The sequence below is a fragment of the Charadrius vociferus genome, unplaced genomic scaffold (assembly GCF_000708025.1).
Source record: "Charadrius vociferus isolate BGI_N301 unplaced genomic scaffold, ASM70802v2 scaffold529, whole genome shotgun sequence".
Lineage (NCBI taxonomy): Eukaryota > Metazoa > Chordata > Aves > Charadriiformes > Charadriidae > Charadrius > Charadrius vociferus.
In genome coordinates this window covers 703,572-727,305 of record NW_009650172.1, presented here as the reverse complement: position 1 = coordinate 727,305, position 23,734 = coordinate 703,572, and the positions used below count along the sequence as shown (strand labels likewise).

The following is a 23,734-nucleotide window of genomic DNA, read 5'->3' as shown; positions in this document are numbered from 1 at the left end:
TGCCTCTCTCCTCCGTTGTGGTACTCGCTGCGTGCAGCACATCTCTTCTGCTGCTGCCTTTTTGTCGCTAATGTCTCTTTACGTAACTGTAAACTGAACTGATGCGTGAAAGCTATGGCATTGCAGATTATTTGGCACAAATGTGCGCTGGCGAATGTTTCAGCTCTATACCAAATCCACTGCAAAACTTTCCCTGGATTACTGAGATTTACTTTTAATCCACAGCTCGAAACCGATTTTATTGTATATTGCAGTATTGTTATTATAATTTATTATTGATAATTTATCCTGGAATATTAGTTAAAAGGAAGGAGAGATGAGTCATTAAAGTTGGAGCTTTAAAAAAGGCAAAACAATCAATAGTCTAACCGTAGTTTGCGTATCTTTTGATCATTTTATATTGCTTATTGATTATATTCGCTAATTGAAAATGTGGGGAACAAGTGTCAACAGCATTATAGTTAATGATGTTTTCCTACTGCATTTCTTGGCGGTTTATCCATCAGGAAAATCTGTCATATGGTAGATGGAGGTGTCTGACACTTAAGGAGATGTGGAGAGGAATGTGTTTGAAGCACAGATTCTGGACCATAAGGAAGCACTTGTCTCTTCGACATAAGCCAGGGAAACCCCTTTACAAAGCTAACATAGCCTCAGTGCTGTGCAGAACTTCTTAGCAGTGTTTTCTGTGTGGTATATGACTCGTCCACAACTGAAATAACAGCGGTTAGGCTCATTTTTCCTTAGCCAGCTGAAAGGGTAATTAGTTCTGTGACTGTCAAAAGGCCCGTGGGACTGTTAGTGACTGTAAGTAATTACATTCTTTTTCTTATCCAAAGTCTGAGCTCCAGCAGCAGAGTAATTCCCCAAATCTATGGATGTGGTGGAATCAAATTTATGATATTAATCTATGAATATGCTGTTTATGAAGATCTAAAAATATTTTGTGATGTCCTTGGGCAAGGGTTTCTTGCCATTTCTCTTCTGGGGTTTTCTAAATTTGTTTGGAATGACTGTCCGGATTGATGAATCTGTATGGAAGTTGTCTGTAGATAGAAGAAAATACATGAGCGTCACAAGCTACCCTGATGAGAAATCCCTGCGTTTTTTTAGCTCCAACTTCCATTAGTGGGAATACAAATTGCTATCCAGAAATTACAAAATGGGAGCCACCTACTAGCACCTGGTCACATAACAGAAGGCAAGATTACGGAGACTTTTGGTTATCGAAATCCAAGTGTGCCTTAAATCGATGAATGGACCAGTAAGGTCACATTACATCAATATTATTGAATAATCAAGAGTGTGAATCAGTGATTGGATGTTAAATCCAGATCTAGGGTAACAGTTTTTGGACATTGTTCAGAAGTATAGGTGAAGAAAGATTGTTTTCAAATAAGCAGAATTATCTTTAGAAGATAGAAACACATATTTTGGAAATGCATGAAATTGTGACACAAGTAACCCTTTTTCAGTAGTGTGTCATATGTTAGGATTACACCATTTCCCTCATCAAAACTTAATGTGATCCTTCTGCTTTTTATTAATTTGCATTTACTCAAGGCTTGAATATAAAATTTGATCTACTTTGCTAGCATACTAATACCTTAACAGTAAAAGCAGTCATTAAAGAGGACCGCAAATGCAGTTTACTCACCATAATACATAGTTAAATGCCTTGTAAAACTATGCGAATGAAATAAAAAATCTGTGCACAGATTGTGGAAAGGGGATGATAAAATGACAAATTCCTCTGTACCAAGATTTTTTTTATTCTTCCGGCATTATTTAAGTGGAATGTCCGTTTCCTTTTCAAAAAAAATTGTAATGCAAGTAGATGCAAGGAAGTATCACTAAAAGAGAAGAATGTTGTGTGAAATGTCTGTAAAGTCATTGCAACATCTGTTTGCTTTTCCCCTATCTAGGCTTTTTTTTCCCCTAGTGTAAAGAACCCAAAACGTGTTTAAAAATATACATAAATACAATTCCCAGAGGATAAAAGTCCCTCTATGGAAGGGGAATTTGCAATATAAGTAGAATGGTCAAGGCAGCCAAAAGGGGGGGAGGGAAGGGACGACACACGACACAGGACGGGACATGGGCGGACAGAGGACCACACCAACCCCCAAACCCAGTGTCCTTACCATTTTAAGTGAACTCTGCTACAGCTCTGGTTCTGGAGATGTAGAAATTCTCCCTCCTGGTGCTCCCTCCTTCTCAGCCCAGCCATGGATCTCTCCTCCTGGTGCCCATCAGAAGCATTGAAGTAGCCTATTTTTGCTTTCAAAAATCGGGATAGGGCAGAGGTTCAGGAACTTGTGGGTTCAGGAACTCGTGGGAGGCTCAGAGAAGAGGTGGGTGCATCTTGTAGCTTAATAAAAGCATCTTAATTCTTCTAACGGTGCTTAGCGTCATATGACTTACGATAGAAGATAAAAAGGAGCTCTCTGGGTGAGGCTGATAGAGAGGAAATGATCTGCAGTGAAGCTGAAGTCTTAACACCCCTCTCCTACGCACTAATACCGTGTTGTGTCTTTGAGAGATTAAGTGTTGGTCTTCTTGAGTGGGATATGCAGGGTGTAGCAGAGACCGCTGGACCTTTCCAAGCTTGAGGAAAGCCAGGGGCATGGCTCCACCACCTCACGCGTATCCGCCTGATTTGGAGTTGTGAATGAAGCAGGAGGATTTAGCTGTAACTACCTGTTTTGATCTTACGCAGATCACTCCTCAAGAAACGTCTCCGTGAGTGTCAGAATGGAGCAATTGGGTTATGAAATAATGTGTCAGCAGTTGTAATCTAAATGTGGCCCAACAGTTTCCTCAACTGATTTTGCTATTTAGCTCTCATTTTAGGATCTCTTGGTCATAGTAGATTATAAAGCTGATGTGAAATATGGTGAGGACACTATACTGAAGCATCGTTTCTTGTTTAATGAAGGAGGGTAGGCATTGAAAAGATCATTCCTGCTTAGAAGATTATTATTTATAACCAATGGACGTAATAATTTAATGTGCTACAGGCTAGTGCAACAAGAACCTGATTAGGCTTTAATATTTGTTTTGAAGTTAATTGTGTCACACCCATCTCTGGAAAGCTTCTCTTGCTGTTTCTGGTTTTCTAATCATATGCCTCAATCATATGCCTGTTTTTCTTAAAGGAGCAGAACTTTGTGAATGTCCGTTATATGTCTATTAGCAGTACAGCAGTGAGGGGTACATTTCAAAATAATAAAGTGTGTTTAGGCGTATTTAGAGGGTACAGTGCAGTGTCCTTTCATAGCCTGGCAGAGTAAAATCTGTGAAGCTCTTTTTGCTGCATTCAAAGAGTTTTGAGTGTTCTTCAGACATAACTCAACTGTATTTCAGTTGCAATTCATAGAAGCCAGGTCCTCACCGAACCTGACTATCTACTGCCTTGTCCTCTTAAGCAGACAGTCAGAATTCAAGTTTTAGCCTCAGAAGAGATTTATTTTTTTCTTCCCCAGGTTGTTTTGCACAGACTTGTCATTTCTGCAAGTATCTGCTCAATGTTTTGGGATAGCTAGTTGTTCTGCTGGCTGGGTGTAACTGATGCATCCTGTGAAAGCCGAACTTCTGGGTCACAGTTTCGTATACTGCTGTCCTCATGATAGTGTTATAACATCTGTTCTAGTGTCTGACACTACGCAAAATAGGCATCCTAAAGTAAATGTTTATATACAGATAAGAATTCAACATTTTCAATGTTATAAAGGCAACAGGAAGAAAATGTTTTAAAGTGCTATCCAGTCTCATTTTAAAATTTATGTGTATATATATTCTTGTATGCATGTATATTATATATTCTTGGCATTGAATTCTTGCCTTGCTTAGAACTAAATAATTGACAAATATTACAGCTTTTTCTCTTTTCAGAAGTATTTGATTTAGGACATCTCAAACAACATATTTTACTCTTGAGATTGCAGTCGTGTGTTGACAGCTTGGATGTGCTCTTGTTTACTTTCTGATTAGATCAAAATAAAAATATGTGCAGCTAGACTTGTTTTAATCACTCTGAAGATATGCCAAGGCTCTTCTCTTGGTGTCTGCTTTCCAAAAGCCTGTTTTGGAATGTAAGACTCATTTTTCACAAAGGGTTTCTCTGTTTTATATCAGACTAAAATTTTAAAGATATCTGAATGATTTGTTTTTTCCCCAATGTTGTTAAGTACTCTGGAATCTCTATTTAAAAGCTGTGCTCCCCAAGCCCGCCTTTTCTAGCAGTGCAGCTTTGCATACAGCTCAGTGTGCCTTTTCCCCTCACCTCACCTTCTGCGTTTCATGGGTTATATCCTCTGTGGCTAAATCCCTTACTTTGTAGGGGTAATTCTTGCTTCTGCCTCTACTCCCTTGCAGCTCAGATGTCTTCTGCTGTTTGCCCAGAACTCACGGTTGGTCTCTCAAAACTTCATATATAACCATAGCGCTGCATTTGTGCTTTCCTGGTTTCTTTGTTGATATATCGTGGGCTCTTTCTGTTGGAGTGGTTTCACTGTTAATGTTATTCGCAGAAATCTGTGACTCACAGTAACGGCACTGATCCCTTTCCTGGGCAGTGAATAGTATTGCTGTATTTTTATTTCTGATATGTGTTCAGAAATGCTTAGTATACAGTTAACAGGATTTTAGCAGAAGAATAGTGAAGTCTGCTTTGTGAAGATGGGCAGTCTTATTTCCAATTACATTATCATTATGATGTTCCAATTGTTGCAGTCAAACAGGCAGTGGTGTTTCAATGTCTGAATCGTGCCCTGAATCCAGCCTACAAGTGACTGTCTATACCATTCTTTACCTTTGTTAGGAAGGTGGGGATTTTGTTTGCTTTTTTTTTTTTTAAAGGAAGTACTCTGAAATTCCCGCCAACAGAATTATTCAGATAAATGTGTTAAGTTTAGGTTTTTCAGAATGAAGTCATGAAAGGATTCAATTACAATTAAATATTGTCTGCTGTTTAAAGAGAGAACAGTATTCTTTAGCAAACATAAGATGAATGCAGTCTGTCTGCTTCGTGCTGTGTCTGCAGCATCAGCACACACTATCAAAGACATAGGAAATTACAAGGACTTTAGCTGAAACTATCAGCCATTAGAATAGTGCTAACCTTGGTTGTGAGTATCTGACTTAATTCTCAGTTCTCTGCAAACCTTGTTACATCAAATCAAAAGAGTTCAGTGCCTCTTGCAAGTGGTCCAACATTTGCCATGCTTGACATCTCAGGTTTTGCCCTCCCCACCTGCCAGAAGGTGGTTGAAGCATTGCAGCAGTAGCAGCTGTTCGGTACCAACCAGGTTGCTCAGATGCCCAGGAGGAATTGCCTCATGTGTCCTTCTCCCCCAGTATTGAGGGGCTACAAAGATGACTAGGGGATAGGAGCATCTCTCATATGAGGAAAGGCTGAGGGACTTGGGTCTCTTTAGTCTAGAGAAAAGAAGATTGAGGGGGGATCTTATTAATGCTCACAAATACTTAATGGGAGGATGCCAGAGGGATGGGAACAGTCTTTTTTTCAGTGGTGCCCAGTGATAGGACGAGGGGTAATGGGGACAAACTTGAGCATAGGAAGTTCCATCTTAACATGAGGAGGAACTTCTTTACTTTGAGGGTGGCAGAGCACTGACACAGGCAGCCCAGAGAGGTTGTGGAGTCTCCCATTCTGGAGACATTCCAAACGTGCCTGGACACCGTCCTGTGCAACTGCTGTAGGTGCCCCTGCTCTGGTGGCGGGGTTGGACTAGATGATCTCCAGAGGTCCCTTCCAACCCTGACCATTCTGTGATTCTGTGATTTTGAGCTTCAGACAAACATTTGGTAGTCAAGAATCAACAAAACAAACACAAAAGGAAACAAATATTTGCTTGTGATGAGACTGTTAATTTTTCTTTGAGATGACTTTCTATTGACCATCTAAATGTGCTTTTTTAGAATTGCTAGGAGATACGGATAGATTAGTGAGAGAGAGCAAAGCAGTTTCCTTAGGAGCTCTGCAGGAAACTTCTGGATACTGCATTTTTTCCCATCTTCTTGTCTTTAGTGTCTTCTCAGCTTTTAAGTCCTCCTCTCTTCTCTCCCAATCTAATATTACACAGATTTAATGATTAATCGTAACTTCATCCCTTTTCATACGCAGAGTTGTATAACTATCCTAATTAAACATGCACATGGTAAAATTGCAAGCTAGAAAGAGCTGTCTGGGCTTGGATGATAGCAATTAAATTATTTATATTTACAGGCGTCAATATTTATGTTATGCCTACTGTCTGTCCTAGCTTGTCATCCATGGTTGAGTGTGTAGTGCATTGGGTTTAGTTAGCGTTCCTGCTTCTTTTCTCTGGACGCCGTGTTCTTGGCTGAGGAGAGTATTGCTGTTCATAAGATTATATAGCAGGACTGTATTCTAACTTTTACGAACACTGTTTGTCTTTCTGTGTTCACCTGAGGATTTTTTTCAGCTTAAGTTTCAAAAATGCAAGGTTTCAAGGTGCTTAAAATAAATGAGTCAGTGTCTCCTCCTGCCCCCAATTGTTCTCAGGCAGGGAGCTCTTGCTAAAATTATTTAGGGTGATGCCCCTGACAAAAATACGGATGAACCAAGTCCCAGTTTCCACTGAGTTTCAGTATGTTAAACAGGCACAATTTATTTTTCTTTTCTGCGGTTCTCCTTGGCTCTCGCAGGGTCAGTAGCAGCAGTAGCACTTTGGCTGTTCCCAGTTGAGTCATTTGGAATGCAAATCACTTTGCAGTGATGCCAGAGGTTCCCTTTGTGCTGGGCTTTATATAAAATGCCTGACAGATTGTCAGCTTTGTCACGTTCCCTGGGCAGCAGGGAATAGGTAGAGGCTTCAGCTTTTCATTCAGACAGAACTGGGCTGGTAGCAGAAGATCTTAGTCAGATTTGCTTTGCAGATAACTGTAAATCATGTCAGAATGCTACATTGAGTGCTTCTGACGGATATTTTGATACTAACATAATTGCTCAGTGCAAACAAATACCTGCTGGGGAAGCTTAGCAGAACATGTGCTCTGGGGAGTACAGTCCCCCCCGCACCCTTCCCCACCTTTCCTCACTACCCGAACTAGATGTGAAGAACAGAAGTGAAGCCTCGGGAGAATATCAAGCGATATAAATTACCTGCTCTTGATTGATCTTGCACCGTCTGAGCTGCAGGATTTTGGGGTTGCAGGAGCATGTGCTGCATCTACATACAGAATCTGGCAGGAAAGGTGGCTCTTGTCCTGTAATTAACTGCTATAAGTCTGGGCAGGGACTCTTTTCCCAGCTGGACAAATAGGAATCCGAGAAGATTTCCTCTGAAAATAAAGCAATCAGTGGATTTTTGCTCTGTTTCTGAGCTTTGCTGCCTATTAAATATCTAGGTTAGTCTGCATGAAACCGAACTCAGTACGTCTCGCACTGAAGTGTCACTGGAGAGCTGGACTAAAGTGGACCTTGTGTGAATCTGCGGTGTACTAGTGATTAAATAAGTTGTATCCATAAATTGTGTTGGGTTTTGGTTGCTATTCAAAGCTTTTGAGTTACTGTGGCACTTATTTCAAAAATACTCGTTCAGTAGGAAACAGCAAACTTTCTTTTCCTACTTAGACCCATGTTACTAGGGCTGGGCATGAAGGTCTTTACCATTGCAATTTTAAATAAAGTTGAAATTTCTCGGGGAAAACAATTTGGGGGCCATGGAATATTTTTTAAATTATTGTGCAAATCTTTGTTTCTGAGATTATCAGTTTTTGATTCTTCTGAGTAGTTCTCTCAGCACAATCCACAGCACTGATGTTGGGGAACTTGCTCTGAAAACTGAGAACAGTGACTGTAAAAGTTACTGTTTGGCTTGGTGAATGCAAAGAGCAATGAGATAACATTTAATAGTTGTGTAACGGTCTTAAACCCCCCATTTTGGAAAATTATGTAGCTGTAAGGCAGGGTCTGTCACCCTGACTTACCGTGCCCTGGGTTTCAAAGATGCTGCTCTTTTAGGTTTCTCAACGTCATTTTGTGGATACAATGACTTCTTAAAAATCAGATTTTGATTAAAAGACTGAACAAATTCCTCGTGTTAAAATAGGACCGCTTGTTTTCTCCTCACTGCCCCACTAGGTTTTCTGTAACTTAAATCCACTGTAAATCCAGAATCTCGGCGCTGAAGTTGCTTGCATTATACAGTTCCTCTTGGAGGGAATGTGAATTGGAGCGAGCAGATGGAGCAAGCAGATGAGCAGACTTCGCAAGCATTTTGAAAATAGGTCTTGAAAGGGGCTTAGTATAGGAAGTAGATAGATCTGCATGAATAAGAATGGCCCTCATACGGCTTTTTTCTTTCTGGCTTTGGTTTTCTTATAAACTTTGCTTTCTTTGAACTTAGATCAGAATTGCCCTGAGTTTAAGATCCTCTTTTTTTATGGGGTCTCTGCTTTTAAAACCTAGGTGCCCTCTCTGCTCTGCAGGTGATTTCATTTTTTTTTCAGGAAGTCTGTGGTTTGTTTCTCATATTATCCTTGTACCGGTAGTTTTCCCTTTGGGACAGGAGGTAGTCTAGAGGAAGGCCACTACGAAAAACAGATGGACTACACATTCAAAATGGAGCTGATGAAGTGATCTCTCTCTGCGATCTTATCAAGCGTGACTTTGTGTGGGTGATAAAATCGGCGCTCAAACTTCCACCAAGTTGGTTTTTTGGTTTAGTTTTTGGTGGTGTTTTTTATTATTCTACTTTGCAGCCAGACTTACTCGCTTTACTTTCACTTCTGTCTGAAGTGATGTAGGTCGAAGTTTGGCTTTGTTGCTTCTGTGCTGGAATTGTGACTAACAGGTCCGTGACAACCTTGGTGGCATGTGAAAGCCACATATCCAGGCAGGGGAACTTGCATAACTCCACTTGTACCAAGCACTGTGTATACAAGACCACCCTAGCAGTATCATCGAACTCATCTTCTAAATGTTTTTCTGTGAGTTGCCTATTTAGATATTCACAGCTTCAAATCTGGAACAAATGTCCTTCTGAAAGCTAGTTCAGGCTGCACACAGTAATTATAATGTGGGTAGTACTGTGTAACCACTGGCAGAGCTCTGTTACTGTGTGTGGAGCTGCAGAGAGTTTGCATGTTAATGCCCTGATTTGAAAATCGGGGTTTGAAGGACAAGCCGTGAGTTGAGTGCACAGGAGCATGTTCCATGTGCCATAGATGGTTTAGATTAAAATCTCTAAGTTGTCAAATGGCTTTGCATTTGGAAAATCTTGTGAGCGGTATGCCGTGTTAATTTTAAAAGTAAACTAAATATTTTTTCTTTTTATAGGGACTGGAGACATTGTTGCTGTCATGATTACAGAATCAAAGGTTAAGGAGATCCTGAATTACTTGGAAAAGAATATCTCTGTCCTGATGGCAATAGCAGTGGGGTCCCGTGTTCCTCCAAAAAACTTCAGTCGGGGCTCTCTAGTCTTTGTGTCAATATCATTCATTGTTTTGATGATAATTTCTTCAGCGTGGTTAATATTTTACTTCATCCAGAAGATCAGGTACACAAGTGCACGTGACCGGAATCAGGTAAGGGTACAACCTTTTTTTTTTTTGTTGTTCCTCTTAAGTTCTGGGGGTGATATTTCTGTATACAGTAGTCAACAGAGAATAAATAATTTCTAAGGAATGTCCATCAAACTAGTGTTCAGAACCTCTTTGCTCCAAGGCAGAGCATGTTGCTGGACAAAGATTTTTATATAGCAAAGTGTTTTCATCCTGAGCAGCACCAGTACAAGACCTTATTACATGACAGGAAGGAACAGAACTGAAGCAAAATATTTGGGTTTTGATGAGTATAAGTCCAAGAGGAAGATAGACTCTGTGTTGGCTGACTAATAGGCACTGTATGTATGTTGGGAATGGGAAGGAGAGTTAAATTGGGAATGAACTTGTGTAGTGTAGGGGAACACAGAGCTGATGTTACAAATTCTATCCATGTTCTTTAGGATAGCTTCAGTAATAGTTAAGGTACCTCAGAAGTTGTATAAAGGTATTTCCAAACTATAATCTGTCACAAATGTTAGAGTAAGAAAACTAAGGTATAGAGGTGCTTAGTGATCTGTGTTAACTTTCAACTTTATTCAAGATTACCCTTGGTATGGAATGTCTAATTCTCCCGGTTGTACATTTAAAAGTAAAATTTTGTCCAATATGCTTTTCTTACATTCATTTGCAACTCTTAATTTAAGAACGGAATTAAGTATGGCCATACTGTGAGATCTTGACCAAATCAAGTCATCAGCTGAAATATGGATTAAACTTTAGAAGTAAATGTTTATTGTTCATTAATGACTTAATGAACCACTGCCTCTATAGCGTGCCTTGGCTTTCATTGAGAAGGGTCAGTAAACCTCAGGAAAATCCGCTGTGCTCTCTTTGCCTTTGTATCTCTCTGTCAGGGCTACCTTAGAAAGCTGCTCATCTCTAGTCACTGTCCCCCCTTTCCCCCTGAATTACAGTTCATACACAGGACCTCACTGTGGGGCAGTGCTTTGGTGTTTTGTCAAACCTGAAACAAATGCAAACTTATAAAGCCTCAGTTGTGACAAAGGATTTCCTTTTTATTTTCTATAAATAGTGTCTGATGCTGCAGGTCCCATGGGCATCTTGTAGATTTTCCTAAGAATGTCATTCTTAAGTGACCACACTGTAACCGGTACTTAGTGTGGTCCCTTGGGATGGTGAAAGTTTAAATATAACTGTTACTGAATGAACGTCTGTGGAATACTAAATTGTGTCTACTGCATCCCCTACATGGTTCTAGGCTTCTTCCAAACGTCCGTGTTTCAAAACAGTTGCTCCTTGGGGAAAGGGCTCTTATGACCTTTTTTTCTTTCTTTAGATTTTTACAAAGGTCAGGAGAAACTTGATGAAAATTTTATATGGTTTAAAAAGCTGAGCTTATTAAACTTTAATAAGAAGGTGGCGACAGCTACAGCTTATTTTTAAAAAGCTTTGAGAGCTTTTGCAGAGAGAAGGCTGCACTGTTAGCAGTGAAATAACTTGGTTTAGGCTGTGATCTTGTTTTTAAGCTGTGTCGAGGCACGCTTTAAAAAAAAAAAAAAGGCGAAAACATCAAAACCATGCTGTGTTTTGTAGATAGTGCAAGTAGATACTGGTATTTCACATCATTACTCTTGCGCACTTCCGCCAGAGGTATGAAACTCTTTTGCATGTGGTGGTGGCCTTTTCCATCAAGGCAGTTCTGGTTTTTAAAAGCAAGCATATGCTGCGTGCCTATGCCCTAACCTAGCAAAATAGCAAATCCTGAGCATTTCCAACGTTCACATAAAAAAAAATATTTGTTAAAATTAGAAAATGGAAGGATGGATCTCTTAAATGGAAGAGATTAAAGTTATTGTCTAGGAAATTCATTTACATAAGAGAACATGTATACATGTTGGAAGAGTTTTGCTGAAATATCGTGCTTCCAATAGAAAATAATCTATCTTTATGATTTCTTGTAGTGCATATACAATCATATGCAGTACAACTAACTATAAATACTACCCATAATTACTTAGTTGGTAGTGTTGAGCATTTAAGTTAAATGCCTTTTCAGCCTTGTTCTTCTCTTAGTAATTACACTTCTGGTTATGCAATGATTATCTACTCCAGCAGTGTACCCGTGTGTTCTGTGTTGCAAAGTACTTGGGCCAATATCCTTGATCTAGGACCTGTAATTTGGATTTGCTTAAATTGACCAATTTCTTACATGTTGAAGTTAGGATGAGATTTCTGACTTCAGGAAGCATGTAATTTTCCCATCCCAGCTCTGTTTCTGATGCTGCGTTTCCTACATGGGTGTACTTCAGTAGTCAGGACTGAGTAACTGATTTTTTTTTTAATAATCCATGCTCTAAAAAAATATAAATAAGAGCTGTTCCGTGGAAACACAAAAAAAAAAAGTGCTTATGCAATTCTAGAATAACAGCAGTGCAGCTGTTTGTGGTGGACTTCTGAGGTCTTTGTGTTTCTCAAATAATGCAGCCTTCTTGGTTTCAGTTTGTGTGCAGAGAAAGTGCATGATACAAGGGGCTACACCTCTTGAGGGATTTGGTTTTCAACTGTATAGAAGGTGGGTGCAAAACCCACACCTTTCTTTCAAGCTATATGAGAGGTTTTGATAGGTGCAGTTTACGTTCTCAGCAACAGCCCATCTCTATCAAGGGCAGAGTACTCAGTACAAGATGGAGGTGAAGGATGGAACACATGGACTTCCCTTTTTCCAGTCAATGTAAACCAAATCTGATGGCTCAGGTTCCTGAAACAAGAAGATATGAGCTTTATTCCACGTGGTGCCCCATCTCTGGGATGCCATGGACCAGCTGGCAAACAGCCCTTCTTCCTCGCCTGGGACCCGGGCGTTGCAGTAGGACTGGCACTAGAACTGCAGATATGGCTCCTTCCACCCAACAGCGGGAGTCATGAAAGCAGCACAAACAACAAAAAATAGCTTGACCTCTGCATTGAGATTGGGGTTCATCTTCAACCCAGTATTCGTTTCAGCTTTATTTAAGTCTGTATTGGCTTATTTGGATTTCGTGACCCATATTTTTTTTACTTTGTGAGATCCTGGTGATCTCAAATAATAGCAAGAGAGAAAGTAGGTTACACTAAGAGCATCTCTTATGTCTCAGAATAAGATCAGCCTGCTGAGGGGGGATGGGGGTGGGGAGTAGCAATAATTCACGCCTAAGAAGAGAACAAGGGGTATATTATGGCACATTGAATAATAAGCAATATGAACAGAATATAACGGAAATCATCAGAAGGGCTTGTTGCTTCAGCTTTTATGCTGCAGGCTGGGTTTGATTAGTTTTGTCACACAAATGTTGGATCACTTTTTTTATGGACTTTATACGGTTCACGAGGCTTATGCCCATTCTTATCGAGTGCATTTGTGGGCTCAACTGTTGGATTATTTTTTTTCTCCTGATAAATCTCTAACTGTGGGCTTTGCTGTGTGCGCTTTTTGTCTTGTGTTGGCCTACTGCCATAGCGTGTAGTGCAATGTTAGTATTGACCCCAAATAAGTCATTATAAAGGACAGTAATGAAGCTTGATTATCAGGGTTAATTTGTGTTCTTTTCTTTGTCACTTTATTAGCGTCGTCTTGGAGATGCTGCCAAGAAAGCCATCGGTAAATTGACAACCAGGACAGTAAAGAAGGGTGATAAGGTATAATAATAAGATTTCAACATGGTAAAGTTGAGCATCATGTTTAATTTTTGCCAGGGGAAACAATCTCAGTTTTTCCTTTCTGTTGCTGATTTATGACCTTGCCTTCCTTGTTGGAGGCTCGCTTTGTCCTGTGGCACAGTATTTTGTGTAAATTTCAGTATCAATGTATGCTGTAAGTTTCAATTAAGTTGGGGTGGGTTTTTTTGCTTAAATACTACTTGCACTCCATCTGGCAACTGTGACTGAGAGTGGTTTTGTGTGCTGGCTGGGGGGTTTTGTGGTGGGAGTACATAGGGCTAACATTGTGTATGTGCGATTCGGTAAGCTTAGAATCATTCCATATGTAAGTTGTGTAAAGTAAAAATAAATGTAAAAGGTAATAAAGGACAATCTCTTATGAATATCCAGTAATCTGAGGGGGAGTATAAACAGGTATTCCGTTAAAGGTAGTAAATGTTACTCTAAGAATATTCCTTGCCAGTGTACAAACTAAAATATGTGGTGAGTTAAGTCCTGAACTTTTTCCACTTTTATGAGCAGTGCTGCTTTGTCTTTAATTCTGAAAGGAAAAAAATAGTCGCTTAATCTTCCTTAATTTTTGCTCTTTAATTTGCAAAAGGCAAGGGAATTCTGGCTATGATTTGATTTTTAAAAGAAGATTATTTCCTTGGGCCTTTTTAGTGTGACTCCTTCTTATCTCTCTGATCAACACTATCAGCACTGGAAGGCTGGGAAGTGATGGAAAAATTTGCTTCCAGAGAGAAGGCAGAAAAAACGGTCTTTCTGCTCTTTCTCCCTCCCTATGTAGTTTTATTTCAAGACAGCCTACTGCACTGAATCTTTTCTGTGAGTATAGGAATACATATAGATAATGGAAACTTTTCCTCATTAAAAGATACCATCATTTTGACAACATAAATTCAAAACTGGCAAGTGACATGTAGGTTGCAGTACAGTTTTGGGCCCCTCTCTACAGGAAAGACATTGAGGTGCTGGAGTGAGTCCAGAGAAGGGCAACGGAGCTGGTGGGGGGTCTGGAGGACAAGTCTTCTGAGGAACAACTGAGGGAACTGGGGTTGTTCAGCCTGGAGAAGAGGGGGCTGAGGGGAGACCTTATCGCTTCCTACAACTACCTGCAAGGAGGGTGTAGTGAGAGGGGGTTGGTCTCTTCTCCCAAATTACAAGCAACGGGAAAAGAGGAAATGGTCTCAAGTTGTGCCAGGGGAGGTTTAGGATGGATATTAGGAAAAATTTCTGCACTGGAAGGGTTGTCAAGCATTGGAACAGGCTGCCCAGGGAAGTGGTTGAATCACCATCCCTGGAGGTGTTTAAAAGATGTGTGGATGTGGCACTTAGGGACATGGTTTAGTGGTGGACCTGGCAGTGCTGGGTTAACGGTTGGACGCAATGATCTTAAAGGTCTTTTCCAACCTAAATGATTCTATGACAGCATGAGATGCACATGCTGGTGAACAGAGGGCAGGAGAAAACCTGTCCCTCATTGGAGCAGCCCATTGGGGTCCTCTGCGTGCAGCACGGACTGGTGCTGGCCAGGGAGGGGCTGGTCTCTTGCTGTGGTTCCTGTCTTGGTGTCCTGCTAGTAGCTTGCTGTCATCAAAAGAGTAATGAACTTAGACTAAGAGAAGGCAGGGTCTCTTGTTGTGTCACAGGCCCAAATGAAGTCAGCCCTTTTTCAGTGGAAATTTGAAATTCACATATTTTAAAATAAAAAAAATCATAACTTTTGGAAGGCAGAGAAGGGAGAGGAGCCAGTCAGTGATCCTCATCTTCACATCTGCATAAGAAAGACGACAGTTCTGCAAGTAAGCAGACAAAAACATGCGACTACTCTGAAATGAGTAAAAATTGCTAGTTCTGGCTATATAAAAGGGAATCCCAGAATTCTTTTCCTACCAAAAACCACAGCTGAATAAAACAGAAGTTTTAGCTCAAAGTTGAAGTAAATCAGGTAGGAAAAACACCACTATATTTTATAGTGATTCAACCAAATACTGGAATCATCTTAGGCTTTAGCTTATGTTTCAAATGGTCAGTTACAGCTCCAAATGAGGGGAGAGTTTGGATGTATGAGATGCTTTGCTTTCTCAAATCGTGTTGGAATATAATAACCCAGTTATTGGTTTTGTATCTTCTCAGTAACAGCCACTTGGCACAATGCAATTCATGTACTAGTCACAACTACTTTTACATTTGTCATAGCCTCAACTCTTGACTTGAATTTTCATTCTGTTCATTTTAGGAAACAGACCCAGACTTTGATCATTGTGCTGTCTGCATTGAGAGTTACAAGCAGAACGATGTTGTTCGCATTTTACCATGCAAGTAAGCTAGTAAAGTTGCTCTGTTTGGAAACTATTCTTTCTTTGTGCTCCTTTGCTTCATTTCGTGTAATATGTGCATTGCAATTTTTCAATAACACATTTGTGAGATGATTCCAGTCCTAATAACAGGCACTTTATTTTAGACTGTGATACCAGGTGTGAAGGTGGGTGCTGGCACTGTTATGATAGTAGAGATTAAACAAAAGATTCTGATCTTTAAGATGGGCCGTTTGGGCATATCAGCAGTGGAGCTATTAAGATTGTAAGGGGGAGGAGCAGATTTAAGGACTGAGCAGTGGGTGAACACAAACAACTCGAGTATAATGAACCAGGTACAGCTGCAGCATTCTGCACAGCAGATGTTCAACATTGGCTGCTGGTTTCTGAAACGGCGTAGGAAAGAGGAATGCAGTCTTTCCAACCTTCATACCTCCTCTGACATCAATCAGCCACTGTGCTATCATCTGTCTTCGGGCTCTCCAGTGCGGTGTCTTCTGGGCTTGTGCCTGAAGATTCATACCTGCTGTATATTCTGCATTGGTGCTTCTTATGTCACAACTTCCTCTTCCTTTTATGCCATTCTTTTGAAGTTTACAGGTTTTCAGTTTGTTTCCATTTCACTTCCATTCTTGAGCTGTTTGGGGATATTAGCTTTTTGAGAGACACTTTTAAGTGCTTTTCCATCGGGTGATTGGTTTTGATGAATCTGTAAATTTTGGTAGCTTTAAGCATTACCAAGGACATCTTTCCCTTGTATTCTGAAATGCAAAGCTTCCTCATTATCTCCAGACAAAAAGTACATGTAAGTTATGTTGCTAAGATCCAGTAGTTTGGCTTGTGCTTGGTGTATAAATAGTGTTCTGCATGATACTCCCGAAGCAAGTGTTGGTGTTGGAGTTGAGCTTCAGTCACGCAGCAGCAGCACAGCACATAAGAGCTCATTATTGGTCTTCTAAATCCTCCTGAAGACTGCTCTGAATAGCTGGAATATTTGTCTTCTAATGCATAATGAATTTCTATTATCATAAAAGGAAAACAGTACTATTTTATATCTTATCAAAATATGTGTGCATTCTACTTCTGAGGCCAGAAGTTTGATTCAGTTTACTTTTCTCTATGGTCTTTACCTCTTGGACTGTGGAGAACAATGAACTGTTCTAGATGCTATGTGTTGTTGTTTAGTTAATATACCCTACAAATATTTGTTTAGAAACTCACATTGAAGTATTTGGGAATAGAAGAGTTTGGTCTCAGATCTGTAATGATTTGGGAGCTTTTGGTCATGCAGATGTGTGTGCATTTCTTTTCTAGAATTTGGTCATTTTTACTGAAAAATTATGTCCTCTTGCCCATAAAAATGTACTCCCAAGTGTTAGGTAAAGATTCCAGAGATTTATGTCCTGTATTGTAATCTCTAGTAAAGCTTGCATATGGGAATTAAGCTCTAGTCTTTGATTTGTTATATAGAAGATTATTTGGAAATTAGAGGAGGAACTCCTAGAAACTGCTAAGCTGATTTTTTTATTTTTTTTAAATTGCCTTTTAAGAAAGCTTCACTTGTGTAGCTCAGGGTAATACTGTGAGGCTCACGGATGTGGAATGGAGGTTCACAAGTCCCACTCCTCTGTGCCTCTCTCTTTGATACTGAAGAGAGGTCAGAGGGGGGTCCTTGCCGACGAAGAGAGAATGAGTCTCCATCTGGTAGAAAAGCGTCTTCTCCTGCTGAGGAGAATGCAAAATTGGGACTAAAAGTCAACTTCCGTAGTTGGTAGATGATCATTGTTGGGGTGATTAAAAAAAAAAAAAAAATTCTCTGCAAGTCCACTTCCTTGAGACACGGTTTGTGAGCCACAGTCCTGCGGACAGGGAGCTCCCTGCTCTCGGGGATAGTTACAGCTGCCTCGGGGAGCTGGATGGAGGAGCACCCGGCTGCCATCTCGGCACAACCTCCCCCCCGCAATCTCCCATGTAAAGGCAATATCAACACTCTTGTGTAGGTCCTTTTCTATTCTTTTTTTCCTAAGAATACAAGGTCAGTGAAGGCTCCGATTACGTTCCAGCTGAAGGCTGTATGACAACTTTTATGTTCACTTTCAACTTCTCTTTTCTAAATCTCGCTTTTCATCTGCTGCAGTTCAGCTTTGAGTTGAGTGCAAAACTGTCTTAGCTAGACGGAAACAGTGAGATGAATACTTTTCCACAAGGCATTTTTATATTGTAGATGAAGGGTCAACCAGTCCCTGCAGAGGTGAGCTCAATAAATTTTAGATTGCATGTAAGACTTTTCAGTCTTCAGCATCTGGGATGCTTCTCCCCAAATCTTGTTCTGGAGGTTTTGTCCCTTTCTGCTTCCTGCTACTTCAACCTCTCATTTTATTGCAACACGCAGAGTTTAAAATTATAAAAAAAAAAAAACCACAAACAACACAACACACACAAAAAAGTGTCTCTAAGCCAGATGAGAAGATAAATTGCAAGAAAACCACGCCATGGGGAAAATGGCTTGACCAAGAGGAAGCAAATGAAAGGCTAGAAGTTTTTCTTACTGTGCCTTTTGAGGAACTATAATCGTTAGACAGTAGGAAACACTGGCAGATAACATCCTTGCTGCTTTCATCAATTTAAAAGTCACATTTCCCTTTGGTATCACAGTTGTTCTCTGCAGTTAAGTATGGTCTGTCACTCTGCCTCAGCAGAGAGGAGTCTGGTTTGGGCAGACACACAGCAGGCAAAACCTACCAGCAGCTGAGCAAGTTGCACCTAAAATTCTCTAATGAAACACCATATTTGTGATATCAAGTTTTGTGGCAGGTGCAAAATTGTGGCCAATTTAAAAGTAAACTAAAGTGAAAATTATTACAAAGAATGCAGTTGAATTTCTATCATTCATTTTGTGCTTCGGAGAGAAATATGTTCAGTACCAGCAGCCTATGGACGTACCTGTTGTAGCTTTTAGTGCACAGAGGGATAAGGCAGACGTCTGTTTTAGGCTTACAAACCTGAGGACTGTCTTCTGTGAATATCATTTTGTCAATTAAAAATCAGTAGTGTAAGCAAATGCCGGAAGGCGTCTAGCAAAAGACAAACCTCATGTCCAATTTTCTTTATTCAGGCAGTTTGACTTTGTCACACTGCTGCATCTAGGAGCTGAAGGGGCACTGTGTGAAAAGTGATCAGGAGGGGGTAGTGTGAAGGACTAATGAAAGATAAGGGAAGGGGAGAGCGAAGTGATGGGTTAGAGAAAAGCACAGGGTGACATTGGAAAGGGCAGAAAGATGGCCTGGGAAGGAAGGCGTTTATAAAGTAAGAATAGAATTCAAGTAGTGAATATGTTAAAAAAATTGGCATTTGAGTCATATTCTTAATATTTCATGTACTGGGCAAGAAGGGGGAAAGCAACAGAAGCAAGTAAGCCAGATTTCCATCAGTTTGATTCTGTGCTGCTGCAAATAGCTGAGGGCAGGGAAGTGTGGTGATCCCTTGGGAAATGGCACTGGTGAACTTGTTCAAACCTTTCTCCTCGTGCGCGGCGTGTGAGTTCGGAGGCATCGCACCACCAAAAGAGATCTCTAACTCACTTTTTTTTCTGTGAAATGCTGCAAAGAAGCTGTGTTGTACAACAGAGTTGGCGTTGCGGTGTTTATTACGAGCTGGAGGGCAACTGGCTTGAGTGTGCTGACAGAGTGGAAAAATACCTGCAGGTCACCTGTTTGGAGTTTTGCCCGCATGGGAGACTCCGCCAGTGCTGCCAGCCTGGCTGCTGGCCGTGCAGCCCCGGGGCTGGAGAAGCAGCAAAAGCTGTGTCGCGCTCAGCTCCCCCGTGCACGGCTCCTGGGGGAACATCGTCAGCCGTCGTGACCTAGAGCAACTTGCTGGGAACACTTTAGATTGATGGTCTTGGAAAATAAGTGACAGAACTATGAAGATGGAGAAGGTTTAGGATAGCGGAAAATGCAAGGGCTTGCTCTGTCAGACTGAATTTTTAAAGTAATTCATGTGTTTATTATCTTCAATGCTATATTACTGCTTTTTAACTGTTGCAAGCAGAGAAGTCCAGACAAAGCCTGAGCCATGATGATGGTATTGGCAAGCTTTTTAAGGAGTAGAGATACTGCTTAAGTAGTAGGCAGAGCCGTGCTGATCTAAATCAATAAATAACCTTTGGGTAATTGGACTTTTTTGAAGCACATTAATAAACATCCTTGAAGGTTTGAGAACTAAAAGCGAGGAATTAAGAGGTCACAAAAATAGTTGAGCTGTTTTGGTGCGTTTTGAACTATATCAAACTGCTAATGACTCTTTAAAATAACTCAATATTTAGCAGATGTATGTTGGCATCCGTATCAGTCTCCTGCTTCACTTGATCCGAGTGCTTCTACAGCACTGATTAGCTGATAACGGTATATAAACCTGTTTTCATACTTCTTTGGAGTCTTGATGTCTGCTGTTTCCCAAAATATTAGATTTTCAGGTTTGTCCTGCTCTAAAAAACAGACTTCAGAGACTTAAAAGGAAAACATAAACAACTAAAAGCCATGATTTGCCTAACGTAGAAAAATAGCATCTCTATATGTTTCAGAAGATTTCAAACCATTTCCCAGGATTTCTAAACACTGTTTCCTGTAGTTTTGCAAATAATAAATTAGTTTTGCAAATAATAAAGGGAATGCATTAAGACCTAATAACAATAGAAGTGAGTCTATTTTGAGGAATTATTTCAACAGTAAGCACTGCACATTGCCTGTTTTTCATGGTTGCTGTATTGCTAAAGGACACAGTCCAGCAAAGTGAGTAGCTGAGTTTCTCTAAGTTTCTATTCCTGCAATATCTGGGATATATATAGATAAGCAAAGTCCTTTTGCTCCCTGTCCATCTTCTGTTGACTATATTATACTCTGTAAGTCTGTGTATCTTCAGTTAGTACCGGTAGGATATATAGTTGTAGCTGACTGGAACCTAATTATGTTGATATACTTTAGTCCCTCCATCACTCTTAGCAGCCATAGACAAAGCATAATTAGGTACTGCCTTTTTCCATGTTTGTTAGCAAATTCACCAGGCCATTTTTTCCGGTCACTTTACAGACATTTAAAAGAGAATTATCTGGTAACGTGCCTCCTTTTGTCTCTGCTTTTAAAATCCCGGGGGATAGGGAGCAAAGAAGTCCCAGACCCTGCGAGGAGCTTACTGAGGCACAGAGCAGCAAGTATAACCTGAGAGAGAGGAGAGGATGGAGAGTATCTCAACTTTATACTGCCCTGGGGGCACGCGTGACCTCTGACAGACCATGCTGATGCCTCAAATAGATGGCAAGAGCTCCTTGTTCTGCCACTGCCCCTTCATCTGCTGGTTTCAGAGCACGGCTCTGCTGGCTGAGCAGCCCGTGTAATTGCTGATCTTTGCCGTGATCGCCAGTCTGTCGTGTTCTGGTGTGCCTCCTCTTACTGGCTTTTTGCTCTGCAGTCAGTGCCACTGGAAATGAAAGATCTGGGTTCTCGTCTTCGGCAGTTACTCAGATTCGGTTATTATGAGTATTTGCTAAAGCTGTGTTGGGTAGAAAGCCTAGTGATACCCATTTCTGCCATGGATATGCTCTGAAAAGTTCTTTGCCTTTTGTAAAGCCAAGAGGACATTTCCTTTCATTCCTGTAATTTAGATGTGTTGTTTTGGTCTCTGCATAGTCTTTCCTTGTTTTATTAGTTTATATCAATCCTAACACTGTTACATTTATATTCATGTATGTGACTAAGATTTTCGTATGCAGTGTAGGTGACAATTCAGACTGTTCTCTGTTGCAGAGTTCCCTGCTGTGCAAGTAGAAGCCCAGTTTGCCTTTTCATCTTTGAAAAATTCTTTTTTTTTTTTTGGACCATCATATTATGATAGACATTTCCTTCCTGATATCAAGAAATACTGATTGTAGGAAAAGCATTCTTTTTACTTAGATGTGATAATTATAAAAGTCTTTTCAAAATCAAATGTAAGTGTGTTTGGGTTGGTTGCACTGACTTTTGAATGAAGTGGACTGCTGGTGAATCTGTGCTCTTCCTACCCAATTTATGGCCTCTATCTAGAAATTAAAACAAGACTTTACACAAGGTTATGGTGGAAACCTTGTTACCCTAGTTATTCTCATATCCACAATAAAGGGGGGAATAATCTTCCTTTTAAGTGTTTCTTCCTAGTAAAACTGTTAGTAAAGGGTAGCAACAAGAAGCAAGAAGTTTTGATGTTTTTCTTATTGCAATCAGCACAGACCATTGGCAATTCTAGAATTTGTTCTGTTGGTTTAATTAAAAAAGAAACTGTCTAAAAGTTTGTTAGAGTAGTTCTCATTGTATAAAGTAGAACTGTTTGCAAATCATATATGTGCCTTGTCTGTTATTCTAGGCATGTTTTCCACAAAGCCTGTGTGGATCCGTGGCTTAGTGAGCACTGTACGTGTCCAATGTGTAAACTGAACATTTTGAAGGCACTAGGAATTGTGGTAAGTTGCACTGGTGAGAGCACTTCTTCTTCCCATGTCTCAGACCTGGGATGGGAGGAATAATTGTAGGGCAGAAGGGTGTTCCAGTACCCTTACTCAGAAAGTGTTTGGGGTTTTTTACCAATTTCTTTGATGCTGATAAAGCTGATTTGTTGTTGATCCTTTCCCTGGTTGGTCATTGAGAATATATCATTGCATTTCCATTTTATAACACTTTTGTATCTACTGGAAGTCTGTTAGGTTCTCTATAATCTTCCCTTTTCTCAACTTCTTTCAACCCTTCTTTGCTAAATTTACTCTGTAAATCTCTTGTTCTTGTTGTCGTCTCTCGTAGACGCTCTTAAATTTGTTTGCACATTAAAAGCCGTGCCTTAGCAGAGGCAAAGGAGCTTTCCTCGAGCAGCTCATGGCTTATGCGATCCCTGAGGACTGCTTTTGTTGACCAGTTCACAAAGGGATAGAAACTGAGAACCTCAGAGAGGATTTTTCCATCTTTCCCATATAAGGAAAAAAATATTAAGTGGGAGAGATGCTCTTTTTGGAAGAAAGAAATAAGGAAGAAAGAGAAGAGCATATGAAGATAACCATCTAAAGCAGATTTTGAATCAAGCCAGTGAGAATAATCAGGCCTCCCATTTTTAACTGTGTTAGTTGCAAATTTGCACATTTTCTAAGAAATAGTTGCAGATATACTGTGAATGACCTATTTTTGCAATTAATAACACCTGGATTTTTAGAGAAGGGTACCGTATATATTCTACAGAATATATATAGAATATTACTGCATATCATCATTGCTCATGGTAGTAAACCACACAGGCATAGGCACGATACAAGCATATTTGATTCCCTGTCTTGAATCTTAATCCCCTTTCCTGCATCTTTCTCCACGTCTTTAAGGTGGACTGAAGGAGCAACTTTGGATGGAGCTTGCTAATTCATGTGTTTCTCACCATAGCGGCTGAATGGTGGAGGGGGTGTGTGTATTTGTGCGGTTTTACTGAACTTACAGGTTCGCTACATGTAGAATATTCACCAGTGTAATGTGGAACTGCTTGTTTTTGCAGCCAAACGTGCCATGTACAGATAACGTAGCCTTTGACATGGAAAGGCTCACCAGAGGCCAGCCAGCTAGCAGGCGATCAGCACTGGGCGATTTTGCCAACGACAGCTCTCTCAGCCTGGAGCCCCTGCGCACCTCCGGGATGTCACAGCTTCCCCAGGACGGAGAGCTAACGCCGAGGTCAGGAGAGATCAACATCGCTGTGACAAGTAAGTTTTCTTTGGCTTCCAGTACCATTCTGTGGTTTTCCTGGTGTGTGGCACGGGCTGTGCTGTAGCTCTGCAGGGCCGTGGTGAGAGATTTCCCTGCGGAGACAAAGGTGACCTGAGTGTCTCTAACAGGCGTATGCTCCGTGTTGAAAATGATAACTCTGGGTATGACAGTGCCAACACTTCGTTATTAATGGTATATCCATTTAGATCTGCATGCAAAGAACTCTGGATGAACTAAAATGGCAACAAAATAACCCTCCTCAATTTGGTAACCGGTACGAGAAGCTGGATTGCCAAAACCATTATTTACCCTTTCAGAATACTTTACATGCAATAATTTATACGAATATAAATATTTTAGCTGATTACTATTTCTGCAGACCTTCCCCCCCCC

The 23,734-nt window shown here is 40.5% G+C and overlaps 1 protein-coding gene across 2 annotated transcripts in view; it reads left to right on the top strand.

Moving 5' to 3' along the window:
* Nucleotides 1-23,734, top strand: part of RNF130 (ring finger protein 130) — a 33,832-nt gene that overhangs the window by 5,058 nt on the left and 5,040 nt on the right. Inside the window, exons 2-6 of one of the 2 annotated variants that reach the window (XM_009892578.1) lie at nucleotides 9,329-9,579; nucleotides 13,162-13,233; nucleotides 15,497-15,579; nucleotides 21,969-22,065; nucleotides 23,133-23,337. In XM_009892578.1, the coding sequence (XP_009890880.1) occupies nucleotides 9,329-9,579; nucleotides 13,162-13,233; nucleotides 15,497-15,579; nucleotides 21,969-22,065; nucleotides 23,133-23,337 (708 nt within the window). Of the gene's footprint in view, nucleotides 1-9,328; nucleotides 9,580-13,161; nucleotides 13,234-15,496; nucleotides 15,580-21,968; nucleotides 22,066-23,132; nucleotides 23,338-23,734 lie in introns of those variants that run through there. The other variant, XM_009892579.1, reaches the window with a different exon arrangement.